The sequence below is a fragment of the Salvelinus sp. IW2-2015 genome, linkage group LG18 (genome assembly GCF_002910315.2).
Source record: "Salvelinus sp. IW2-2015 linkage group LG18, ASM291031v2, whole genome shotgun sequence".
Taxonomy (NCBI): Eukaryota; Metazoa; Chordata; class Actinopteri; order Salmoniformes; family Salmonidae; genus Salvelinus; species Salvelinus sp. IW2-2015.
Genome location: NC_036858.1, coordinates 32,703,032 through 32,716,315, shown reverse-complemented (window position 1 = coordinate 32,716,315; position 13,284 = coordinate 32,703,032). Strand labels below are relative to the sequence as shown.

The 13,284-nt window shown below is 41.3% G+C and overlaps 1 protein-coding gene and 1 long non-coding RNA gene across 3 annotated transcripts; one reads left to right on the top strand and one right to left on the bottom strand.

Annotated features, from left to right (window-relative positions):
• Window positions 1-653: 653 nt before the first annotated feature.
• On the bottom strand, window positions 654-3,366 carry LOC111978733 (uncharacterized). 2 transcript variants are annotated; one of them, XR_002879210.2, is made up of 5 exons: window positions 2,616-3,366; window positions 2,361-2,498; window positions 2,064-2,228; window positions 1,751-1,873; window positions 654-1,621 (listed from the first exon to the last, which is right to left on the bottom strand). It is a non-coding gene; the product is annotated as an uncharacterized lncRNA (long non-coding RNA). The 2 variants fall into 2 exon arrangements; XR_011481524.1 differs by having other exon boundaries at window positions 654-1,873.
• Window positions 3,367-3,431: 65 nt separating this feature from the next.
• On the top strand, window positions 3,432-7,893 carry elovl6l (ELOVL family member 6, elongation of long chain fatty acids like). Its single transcript, XM_024008457.2, has 4 exons — window positions 3,432-3,688; window positions 4,295-4,426; window positions 5,702-5,853; window positions 6,062-7,893. The coding sequence occupies exons 1-4, from the start codon at window positions 3,591-3,593 to the stop codon at window positions 6,487-6,489; spliced, it is 810 nt and encodes a 269-aa protein (XP_023864225.1). The 5' UTR covers window positions 3,432-3,590; the 3' UTR covers window positions 6,490-7,893.
• The last annotated feature ends 5,391 nt before the right edge of the window (window positions 7,894-13,284 follow it).

The window sequence follows — 13,284 nt, the reverse complement described above, 5'->3', positions numbered from 1 at the left end:
TTGCTCTGCAGTCTGTGTCATCATAGGAAAGTCACAGACACCGTGATAAACTACAGCTCATTCAAAAGCTATGCCAAAAGGGGATGATCAGCTTGATGGGCTCAAAAGTTCAATAAATATTTGTTTTTAATAAAACATAGGGAAGCTTGGGTATCTTGCTTATTTGTAACTAGTTATTATCAGCCTTATCAGACTTATATCATCAACTTATCATTCATTATATAGCAGAGTAGTGGGTGTATAGCACAGGTTGGTTGCACCTTGTGTTGCACCATGTGTTTGATGCCATTCCATTTGCACCATTCCAGCCATTATAATGAGCCATCCTCCCCTCGGCAGCCTCCTGTGATGTATAGTATGGTAAACTAGGGCGCTGTTGGATAAATATTGTTTAAATAGAGCATCAGAGGACACAAGCCTCACCTAGGAAACCTAAAATGAGCAACAGTATAATATTGCAATATTGATATTTGCATAATAACAATATTAAAAACAAACATAATAATGGTAATAATGTACAGCATTTACAACACAATAGTATTTGTAACTAACAACAAACAATGTTAATTTRATATTTTCCCATTCTCTTTTTACATTTTCATAAGTAATCAAGGAATAAATTAAAATAGCAGTAATCATATATACCAAAAAACGACTTTTCACATAGGCCTATATTTTGAATGCAAGATATGTTTATTACTAACGTAAGTATGGGGCTAAGTGATGAGACAGAAAGTGGCGGTCTTCAAAGGTGGCAGTCTCAACATTATCTTATTTGGAGAGTTAATTTCTGTTGCTTCCATTAAATGTCACTCGGTATTAAGGCGTGGTCCTCAGTTGACGCAAACATCAGTGAGCTGAGACTCTGGGGGAAAAAATGCGGACAAAATAAATGTAATATCTCCACGTGACCTGATATGATAAATAATCTAGGCAAAGAGCAGAATCTTCACCATGAACAACCTATGCAGATACAACTTCCTCTATATCGGAGTCAAATGGGTTCAGCGCCAGATTGACAGACACAGAGTTCTCTTGAATATCTGAGGGAGAAATTAAGCCCATCTAATAACTCATGTTGTACATATGAGTGCTGCATATCTGTACAAGTTTACATTTGTACAAGCTTTACATTAATTACAATGTTTGGTGTGATTATGGTCAGTACCTCACTGTTTTATGCACTGAAAAACATAAACCTAAAAATAATTACATCTAATCTCATCTAATCTCTCAGTAACAAAACAGTGTGCGATCTATCTACAGTAACTCACTAGGCAGAGGCTCCCACTCTCTAAGGCTGACAGCACTCTTTCCTTTTGCACAGTCTGCAAATTGTATGTTTGACTCAGACTCTTTCTACAGAAGCAACGAAACAAAAATGTTTGAAATACACTTATACAACACACAGACTCAGTCATTAACAGTTTAAACACATACATAGACAGTTTGAAAAATGTACAGCTTGTTTTGACTACTGCTATTGCATCTCACAAAAAAATATATATATTGTGTGACATCTTCAAAATAAATGATGTAACCTTGGGATAATTTGCCTTCAAACAGTCAACTATGGATGATGTATTTTCCAAATGCAACAATGAAGCGATGCTCTGCCGATCTAAAAGGAAAGAGGGCATTGTTACAACAGTATGTGAGACCCTGCAGTGAGTGTAGACTTAACATAGCCAGGGATCACACATTCAAGCAAGTTAACGGCACACAGAGTAAGGCATCATAGAGAGTGTACATTTGGATAAAGTTGACTGTGGTTCAACAGGGGGTGGTTCTTTTCTCTTCAGCCTGGCATCAGCTAGAGCGTCAGATCTTCTTCTGGCCTCCATGGAAACTCGGACAGAGTCATAGATAAACACTGGTGAAAAAAGCCCAGGCACAGACCAAACATGATAACACTGTTGCTGCAACATACATACAACATAAACCAGCTGTTGCTCATTTTAATATACAAAGCAGATCTACATTAAAGCTATATCAATATCAACTGATGAACAGTACATTTCCATGCAGTAAAAAGACAGCAGAATGTTATGTAGCTACTGTACCTATCACGATGAAGCCATAGAAAAAGAGGCCCAAAATCATGTTAACTTTCACAAGTGGCTCGGAGTAAGTGGGGTCTGTCAATATGTTGACTCTGGGTTTGATTTCATTGGTGCTCTTCTTTGTTTTTGGAGCTTTTCCCCACAGTTTGAAGACGTGATCATTACCTGCATCGGAACAAAATGTACAATCCATTTCAAATTCCATTTCACAATGCGTTTTACAATTCAGCAATTGTGAAATTCACACAGGTTTGTGCATTCGCACAAAGAGTAGGAACAGAATAAAGGGCAAATCACCTTGTGATGCTGTTTGCGTCTTGTAAGTCTGTAGAACAGACATTAGGGACTTCACAAGCGCCTGGGGGTCTTTAGCGTTTGTGTAGGGTCCGGGATATCCTTGAGTCACCTGGTCCAAATTACCTGGAGAAGTACCATCTGTGGGAAATCAGAGGAAAATGTCAAATGTTGCCACAACTCAAGCTTAGACATTTGCCTCTCTGACTTCACTCTGTTAACGCTAGGCCTAGACTAACTTCTGGATTCCTGTCTCACCTTTCACCAGCAAACTCTCAAATTGTCCAAGCAATGTGTTTACAAAATGAGTCAGTTTTGGGGTTGTGACATCGGGGTTGTTCTGAACAGAGTTGATCAAAGTCATGTGCTCCAGCGAAGATGAGGAAGCAAAAACATTTGCAGGAGTTGGCTTTGCATAAACTGGCTTTATGAGACAGAAAATAAAGGCCAAACATAAAATCTTGATATTGCACAGCCCTTCCTTGTGGGCACGCTGTGACATTTTGATGACAAATATAGCCTAATTTTCAAAGACAATGAGTAAACATTACAACTCAAACTACTRGCTGACTAACTGTGTTTTATACAATTAAGTGTGTGGGAAACTGAACATTCTGGAGCTATTTTATGTGCTCAGCTTGCCCATTGGCATGGTAACCAACTGTCCTCACTATTTATGACATCAATCAAATTGTGTGCTCAACGATTCTTTTCAAATTCGGCGGAGTTGCCAGGTTATGATTTTGCAATGTGGGGGTCAAAGCCTTAAGACATTTTCAGATCAATCTGACCAAATCTGGCAACCTATTATCTGCAGCACAATTGTCTGTCTGCCACGTGCGTCGGCATTTTCGCAGCTACAAAGTAATAATGTGTAACCTGCAAAGTTAGCATACCTAAATAATAAATTATATGCCTACTGTTAGTTCTGTGAGTTTTCCTTTTGTTAAGCATTTTTTAACGACCTTGGTCGAAACCAAAATTCCCAAAGTATGCTCCCACAGTGGGAGGAGAGAGGGCAGGGCAGAAGCGCATCATAGTCCACGCCCGTATATAGTAAAGGTTTTATTTGCGCGTAAATGAAATCAGGTGTGAGTAGAGTAGTGGTGGAGAGGACGCATGTGTGCGTTTATGATTAATCTAACATTAGTCTAGGTAGCCTCCTATCTACTGGGATTTTAAATCACAGAGAATAAATTATACATAGCTTAGTTAGAGAGAGCAAGATCGAAAATGAATGAGACGGAATATCATCAAGTGCCACTTTCTCAATATAGTTTCGAGCAGCAATTTGACGAGCGAGGCGCTATCGAATGGATGCAAGAAAACTGGTGAGTATGTTTATAACATTGTTTGGTTTCAAAATAATGATGAATTCACCTTGTTCGTGTGGTCGAACAGGACAGCTGAGTCAGGGTCAGGTGTCGCCCTTGATTACTTCAAAAAATTGAAGAGCGTCAGGTGTGACATCACAATTCTGACAGACTAAGGTTGAAGCMAAATATATTATACACATTTCTGTACCACCTTATTACTCAATAGCAGCCACATTGTTCTGTTCTTGCTTTTGAAATTAGAATATCCACATCTAGTAGTGGTTTACTCAGGATGTCTAGTAAAAAAAAGTCAGCTAAACCAGCATGGGAAAAGATTTTGTACAAATGTAAAATTTTACATTTCATTTCAAGCCACCTAATATCAACTGAAGTGGCTAGGGCTGATTGCTCTAGTCAATACATTTCACATATCACCATAGTAAACTGGGTGTGCCATGTTAAATACCTTGAGCATGAGTAATAGTGTATGTAAAAACATCACTTCATTAAAGTCCTAGGGTGTGCTCAATCACTGAAATACCATTGCAGCTGAGTAACCTTGCCATGGGCACAATCGAAGGAAATTTACTGACACTTACTGACATGTTTCTCTCTCACCAGGAGCAAGGCCTTTGTGTTCTGTGGCCTATATGCAGCGCTGGTCTTTGGAGGCCAACATTTCATGAAGGAGAGGCCTAAACTCAGTCTGCGCAGACCACTGGTGCTGTGGTCACTCAGCCTGGCCATCTTCAGGTGAGTTAACACCGAACACCAACATTTACCTCTGACATTTGAGTGAATGGAAGATGTACAAGGTCTGTTTCCCCACAGTAATCTTGTCATGTCTCTGGAAACTGAAATACCCAAAGCTTTAAATCTATATTGTGAACTTTAATTATTWATTTTTTTACATCTGCCAACAAGTCACTTTCATTATGCATCCATCTGTTAACAATCCTGATGGTAGAAAGATGGCTGTCATAATCATTTGTTAAGTGTTTAAAATTCTTACTCCTATGTTTGACTGTTTAAGATCACTCTTTGTGCTGGAATTATGCATTTTTTTGTGCAGAAAGCACCCTCACGCAGCATCTTTTCATGTGGCGGAACTAAGCATACTGTACATGTTTTGTAAGGGCAGTTTCCTAGATGCCAACATGACCTTAATACATATGTCTTCCTAGTGCAGGGCTCTCAACCCTTTTCCTGGAGTGCTTCTATCCTGTAGGTTTTCACTCCAACCCTAATTTAGTGCACCTGATTCTAATAATTAGCTGGTTGATAAACGGAATCAGGTTAGTTAAAACCTACAGGAGGGTAGTGCTTCAGTAACGGGGTTGTGGAACCCTGCCCTAGTGACATGCTGTCAGGAAGCCCTATACTACATATGGTTTAAGAAGTTAGTAATGTGACTTTAGTGAACTCAAGAGTTCAACTCKGGGAAAACCGGAATCACAAATGGCTCAACTCTTTAGCCAGGTATATTTGGCAACAAATCCTTCAGAACTTAACCTGCCAGTGAGCAGGTAACTCGGGGCTTACTCCATTTATCCCGAATGAAGCGTCTGCGCTGTGATTTGCGGACCAGAGACATCAGGCTCCCTCATTGTAAATGTTGCGTCATCCCCTTCATTTGAGAAATGGTTGCTATTTATTTTTATTTGAACATTACTAATGACAGAATGCAGTAACGTCACAGTGAAACTTGTGGATGATTTTAATATAATTTTATTGATGGGGAGGGATGTAAAAGGTGCTTCTGCATTGATAAGCACACCAATGACTGCATTAAAGATGGAACTACAACAAGCCTATTTCAAACCATAGCCTGCTGATTTTGCAAGCTAACTTTTGTTTTATTGTGATTTTGGCACAAATGAAAGTGTGGCACTGACTCAGCCATGGCTTGATGTTTCAGCATTCTCAATGAAGATTGACTAGACATGCACACGACGTTACAAGCCTGCTAGTGTCACTTAGTTTTGCTCTTGCCCTCTAGTGCAATGCTTAACTTTATTTTAATTGCAGTATCATTGGAGCAATTCGAACAGGATGGTACATGCTGTATATCCTCTCAACCAGCGGTTTCAGACAGTCTATATGTGACCAGAGCTTCTACAACGGACCAGTGAGCAAGTTCTGGGCCTATGCTTTTGTCCTGAGCAAAGCCCCTGAACTGGGTAAGAACCGGGGATGGAACTGCCAGTCATTTGGCTCAACTTGGCATTTTGTCCACTCCTACCATGAGTGTCAAAATTATGGCAAGCCATATAACTTAGTCGAAGATATGCAGTAAATGTTTTAAGTGCGTCTGCATGTCTGGGACCATAACTTTGTCGGTCCTGTAACTTTGTCGGTCCTGATGTGTCCTCTCAATGACCTCCACAGGTGACACGGCATTCATTGTGCTCCGTAAGCAGCGGCTGATCTTCCTGCACTGGTACCACCACATTACCGTGCTGCTCTACTCCTGGTACTCCTACAAGGATCAGGTGGCTGGAGGCGGCTGGTTCATGACCATGAACTACTCTGTTCACGCACTCATGTATAGCTACTACGCAGTGCGGGCAGCCGGCTACCGGGTGCCACGCCCCTTTGCCGTGGTCATCACCACCTTCCAGATCGCTCAGATGGCCATGGGGCTGACGGTCAGTTGGCTGGTCTACCACTGGATGCAGGAGGGGGACTGCCACTCCTACCTGAACAACATTGTGTGGAGCTCCCTCATGTACCTCAGCTACCTGCTCCTCTTCTCCTCCTTCTTCTACCAGACCTACATGAAAGGCAAAGGTGGCAAGAGCTCCAAGATGGACTAAATTGTGGGGGGAGGGATTGCTACGTTGCCTGACGGGGACCATTTTTAAGCTTTTCGCGACAATAGCAGCGATAAGTCTGTCCATTCCCTATAAACCTTATGCCATTAGTTTACCAGCAGTGAACTATTTTTCTGAACCTGTCAAGTGACCTCCACTGTCTGAAGTGTTTACAGAAATGTTTTCGTGAAGATGTTGCTCTTTCTATCATAGTTCCGATCTGTGCTTTTCAAAAGGCACATGTAATGGCACCCCCTGCGACTTTCTGTTCAGACTGGTGCGACTGGTTTTCATACACACTTTCATGGTGCTCTTCTGAGCTTGTCAATGGACCAAAACAGGGCTGGCAGCTGGTACGCCCATACCCAACCCCAATATTTGGCATTTCTCATTACCTTGGATTAGTCAACACCAGCATATTTCACTGTGACTGTCTCTTAGGTGTGGGTGTGGGCCTTCGGTTTCTCTGAACTGGTTTCCAAAACTCATCCTGTGAGATATTTGGTCACTTTAAATGGTGGTGTAGTTGTGTTCCAACTCAAAGGAATCTTCCTGAAAGCAGCTACTTGTCGGGTGTTCGTATAAATGTATTTATTTATTTATTTGATCATATGATGGCAGCTGGAATAGTGCCGGAAAAGTCAAACTTTCTCATGGTCTCTCACTGCACAATTATTCGTTTTTTGCACCAGAGATGAGTAGTTTATTTTCGTGCTCTTAGGATGCAAGCAATGCCATGTTGCTTTTTTCTGATGCATCACAGGAGTGGTTTTTGGTTTCACTGTCACTTTCTGGTGAGAATGCTGTGTATCCTGAATGGAATTCCTAACTAAAAGAAAAGCCTGTTCTGCTGTGAAAATGTCAGGTATTTTTGGCCCACCTCAATCTAAAATAGTTTTTTTAGAAAGGGAATGTTTTGAGCTTTGTTTTAAGTAGCTGGAAACCGACTTGGTATCTTGACATGCCTAACTTTATTTGTTGTCTTGCTGATAATTCAGTTCTGTTTATTTAATGAAGAATATTTATTGATATTTACAGGTTAAAGGGAGTATGACTATTTTGTTCCGGGGGGGGGGACAGAGGAAGATACTTTTATTATGCTCAGTGGTAAACACCATTTTCACTCTACCTAAACTTGCCAGTGGAATTTGAATGCGATGTTTACATTTTGTTAAAATTTGCAGCAGAAAAAGCTAAATGTATTTTAAGATGTGCCAAATGATGCTGAACAACCCTATGTCAAGATTATCTGTATGTATTGCCATATTGAGCAGATGGCCATCAGCCGACGTGATCCTGAGCCGACGTGTTTGACATGACATGTACTACGTGTTATAAATGAAAACGGACATACTAAGGCCTTATATTTGAAATGTACTATAATAAAGCAGTCTCTTTTGAAACCTGTTTTTAAATCCTGTGATTTGCTATAACCCCGGTAAACAAGCAAATAGGTGGCAGACGTTGTACTTGTGTCCCAAACGAGACGTTTGTTTTTAGCTTCTTTCATTTCTAGCTACAGTCAGATTGACTACGTGAAAGCACTTGGCACATTTAAATCATTGTTTGTTATACAGCCAAGTAACTACATTTCGTTAGTGACCGTTATAGGAAAAATGTCATATGGGGGGGATGAGGACTGATGTACAGTAATTCAGTATTGGCTATCATTGCTACGGAAGGACAATTTGAAATACACTGAACAAAAAACAAACAAGTGTTTTCATGAGCTGAAATAAAATATGCCAGGAATGTTCCATACACATGCTTATTTCTCAATGTGCACATGTTTACATCCCTGTTAGTGAGCATTTCTCCTTTGCCAAGATAATCCATCCACCTGACAGGTGTGGCATATCAAGAAGCTGATTACTCAAGTGCACCTTGTGCTGGGGACAAAAGGCCACATGTGCAGTTTTGTCAACACATTGCCACAGATGTCTCAAGTTGAGGGAGTGTGCAATTGGCATGCTGACTGCAGTAATGACCAGAGCTGACTTAATTTCTCTACCATAAGCCACTTTCAATGTTTTAGAGAATTTTGCAGGTATCCTACCAGCCTCAACCTCAGACCAAATGTAACCACGCCAGCCCAGGACCTCCACATAAGACTTCATCTGCAAGATCATTTAAGACCAGCCACCCGGACAGCTGATGAAACTGTCGGTTTGCACAACCAAAGGATTTCTGAACAAACTATCAGAAACCAATTCAGGGAAGCTCATCTGCATGCTTGTCTTGACCTGACTGCAGTTTGTCGTAACCGGCAAATGCTCACCTTCGATGGCCACTGCCGCACTGGAGAAGTTGGCACTTCACGGCTGAATCACGATTTCAACTGTAGCAGGCAGGTGGTAGACAGCGTGGGCTAGTGGTTTGCTGATGTCAACATGAACATCCCATAACCCCCCCTGATGGTGGGGTTATGGGCAGGCATAAGCTATGGACAAWTGCATTTCATCAATGGCAATTTGAATGCACAGAGATACCGTGACGAGATCCTGAGGCCCATTGTCGTGCTATTCATCCGCCGCCATCACCATGTTTCAGCATGATAATGCACGGCCCCAAGTCGCAAGGATCTGTACACAATTCCTGGAAGCTGAAAATGTCCCAGTTCTTTAATGGCCTGCATACTCAGACATGTCACCCATTGAGCATGTTTGGGATGCTYTGGATCGATGTGTATGACTGCATGTTCCAGTTTCTACCAATATCCAGAAACTTTGCACAGCCATTGAAGAGKAGTTGGACAATATTACAGAGGCCACAATCAACAGCCTGATCAACTCTATGCGAAGGAGATGTGTCGAGCTGCATGAGGTAAATAGCGGTTACACCAGATACTGACTGGTTTTCTGATCCACACRAACTTTTTAAGGTATCTGTATCCGGCAGATGCATATCTGTATTCCCAGTTGTGAAATCCATTGATTAGGGAATAATTAATTTATTTCAATTGACAGACTTCCTTATATGAACTGTAACTCAGTCAAATCTTTGAAATTGTTGCATGTTTAGTTTATTTTTGTTTAGTGTAGTATTTTTGACAAAGATGGAGAAAAAAAAGTTGAGCAAGCAGGTAAGTGAGATTAATGTTCGTACAGCACTTACAGTATGTAGTGCTGGTGAAGAATTATCTTTACGTTTCAACATTTATTTAAATTGTATCATAAAATGCTGAATTTTTTTCATGAAGATACACACTGGCATTAAATGACAAAAATATACAATGTACTAAGTATTTTGCAAAATGTAAAGACATTTTCAGATATGCCACTGGTTTAATATAAAGTCATGTCAGAACAACAAACCATCTGCAAGCTGTTACCAGAATAAGTCACTCATTCATGGCCGTGCCAGCACTCTTTTGTTCCAGAATGTTCTGTATCGCATGTTCAGGAGCTTTCTGGCCCATCTCCTTCCAGCTTTTCCACAGCAGCAGGTTCTTGCTCTTTCCCTGGGTGATGAGGCAGTGGGGAAACCATAGCCCATTGAATTGGCCCACTCCATCATTATGGCCCATGTCCAACAGCATGGTCACACTCCCTGTCCGGACAACAGGTGGACAGATAACCAATATAAAATGTTCTGTGCTGTGCTATGTTACCTCCAATCATCTGGTTGGAACAAAGAGGAACAAGAGGAAAATCTGAGAACGGGCACTGACAGCATTGTCAAAAACAATACTAGGGAAAAACGGTTTTAACTGAAGATTGGTTGGTGCGAAACTGATGAGTATAGTCAGAGATCAAGGTCAAAACAATAACATTCTGACGGGAGTAGGGTTTACAGGAGAGGCAAAGGAAGAGGAGAGTGAGGCTCACTTACCTGGGCAATACACAATATAAACAAAAGCATGTTGACTAGAGGTCGACTGATTATGATTTTTCAACGCYGATACCGATTTATTGGAGGACCAAAAAAAGCCGATACCGAAAAGCCTTTTTTTTTTTTTTATATATATGTCTATTTGTAATAATGACAATTACAACAATACTGAATGAACACTTATTTTAACTTAATATAATACATAAATAAAATCCATTTAGTCTCAAATAAATAATGAAACGTGTTCAATTTGGTTTAAATAATGCAAAAACAGTGTTGGAGAAGAGTGAAAGTGTAATATGTGCCATGTAAGAAAGCTAACGTTTAAGTTCCTTACTCAGAACATGAGAAAGCTGTTGGTTCCTTTTAACATGAGTCTTCAATATTCCCAGTTAAGAAGTTTTAGGTTGTAGTTATTATCGGACWATTTCTCTCCATACCATTTGTATTTCATATACCTTTGACTATTGGATGTTCTTATAGGCACTATAGTCTTGCCAGCCTACCCTCGGGAGTTGATAGGCTTGAAGTAATAAACAGCACTGTGCTTCAAGCATTGCGAAGAGCTGCTGCCAAACGCAGGAAAGTGCCGTTTGAATGAATGCTTACGAGTCTGCTGCTGCCTACCACCGCTCAGTCAGACTGCTCTATCAAATCATAGACTTAATTATAATATAATAAACACACAAATACGAGCCTTAGGTCATTAATATGTTCAAATCCGTTAACTATCATTTTGAAAACAAAACATTAATTATTTCAGTTAAATATGGAATCATTCTGTATTTTATCGAACTGGTGGCAACCCTAAGTCTAAATATTGCTGTTGCATTGCAGAACCTTCAATGTTATGTCATAATTATGTAAAATTCTGGCAAATTAATTGCGGTCTTTTTTAGGATGAAATGGTCTTCACACAGTTCGCAAAGAGTTAGGCGGCCCAAACTACTACATATACCCAGAAGTGACACAATTTACCTAGTTAATATTGCCTGCTAACATGAACTTTTAACTAAACATGCAGGTTTAAAAATATATACTTCTGTGTATTGATTTTAAGAAAAGCATTGATGTTTATGGTTAGGTTCATTGGTGCAATGATTGTGCTTTTTTTCGCGAATGCGCTTTTGTTAAATCATCACCTGTTTGGCGAAGTAGGCTGTGATTCGATGATAAATTAACAGGAACCGCATTGATTATATGCAACGAATGACAAGCTAGTTAAACTAGTAATATCATCAACCATGTGTAGTTAACTAGTGATTATGTTAAGATTGATTGTTTTTTTTATAAGAAGTTTAATGCTAGCTAGCAACTTACCTTGGCTCCTTGCTGCACTCGCGTAACAGGTGGTCAGCCTACCACGCAGTCTCCTCGTGGATTGCAATGTCATCGGCCATAATCAGCTTCCAAAAATATCGATTGTTATGAACTTGAAATCAGCCCTAATTAATCAGCCATGCCTCTAATGTGGACACCCCTTCAAATGAGTGGATTCGGCTATTTCAGCCACACCTGTTGCTGACAGGTGTATAAAATCGAGCACACAGCCATGCAATCTCCATAGACAAACATTGGCAGTAGAATGGCCTTATTGAAGAGCTCAATGACTTTCAACATGGCACCGTCATAAGATGCCACCTTTTCAACAAGTCAGTTTGTCAAATTTCAGCCCTGCTAGAGCTGCCCCAGTAGGCAACAAGCTCACAGAACGGAATCGCAGCGTGCTGAAGCGTAAAAATCATCTGTCCTCGGTTGCAACACTCACTACCGAGTTCCAAACTGCCTCTGGAAGCAACGTCAGCACAAGAACTGTTAGTTGGGAGCTTCATGAAATGGGTTTCCATGGGTGGCAGGTAGCCTAGTGGTTAGAGCGTTGGGCCTGTAACCGAAAGGTTGCTGGATCGAATCCCTGAGCTGACAAGGTAAACATCTGTCATTCTGCCCCTGAGCAAGGCAGTTAACCCACTGTTCCCCGGGCGCGGAAGACGTGGATGTCGATTAAGTCAGCCTCCCACACCTCTCTAATTCAGAGGGATTGGGTTAAATGCGGAAGACACATTTCAGTTGAAGGCATGAAGTTGTACAACTGACTAGGTATCCCCCTTTCCTTTCCAAACTGCCCCTGGAAGCACAATAACTGTTTGTTGTGAACTTAAGGAAATGGGTTTTCATGGCCGAGCAGCCGCACACAAGCCTAAGACGCTTGGCATGTGCAATGCCAAGCGTTGGCTGGAGTGGTGTAAAGCTTGTGCCATTGGACTCTGAGGCAGTGGAAACACGTTCTCTGGAGTGATGAATCACGCTTCACCATTTGGCAGTCCGACGGACGAACCTGGGTTTGGCGGATGCCAGGAGAACACTACCTGCACGAATGCATAGTGTCAACTGTAAAGTTTGGTGGAGGAGGAATAATTGTCTGGGGCTGTTTTTTATGGTTCGGGCTACACCCCTTACTTTCAGTAAAGGGAAATATGAATGCTACAGCATGCAACATTCTACACGATTCTGTGTGTCCAACTTTGTGGCAACAGTTTGGGAAGGCCCTTTCCTGTTTCAGCATTACAATGCCCCAGTGCACAAAGCAAGGTCCATACAGAAATGGTTTGTCGAGATCGATGTGGAAGAATTTGACTGGCCTGCACAGAGCCCTGACCTCAACCCCATCGAACACCTTTGGGATGAATTTGAACTGCGAACCAGGCCTAATCGCCCAAAATCAGTGCCCAACYTCACTAATGCTCTTGTGGGCGAATGGAAGCAAGTCCCCTGCAGCAATGTTCCAACATCTAGCGGAAAGCCTTCCCAGAAGAGTGGAGGCTGTTATAGCAGCAGAGGGGGGACCAACTCCATATTAATGCCCATGATTTTAGAATGAGATGTTCGACGAGCAGGTGTCCACATACTTTTGGTCATGTAGTGTAAGATGTCAGGGGCTTCCTCATCAGACTGTTGGTGATGTTGGCT

Coding starts and splice junctions, on each gene's coding strand:
- elovl6l (XM_024008457.2), top strand. CDS start 3,591: ATGAATGAGACGGAATATCATCAAGTGCCACTTTCTCAATATAGTTTC. Junction 3,689..4,294: donor GAATGGATGCAAGAAAACTG/GTGAGTATGTTT, acceptor CTCTCTCACCAG/GAGCAAGGCCTTTGTGTTCT. Junction 4,427..5,701: donor CTCAGCCTGGCCATCTTCAG/GTGAGTTAACAC, acceptor TTTTAATTGCAG/TATCATTGGAGCAATTCGAA.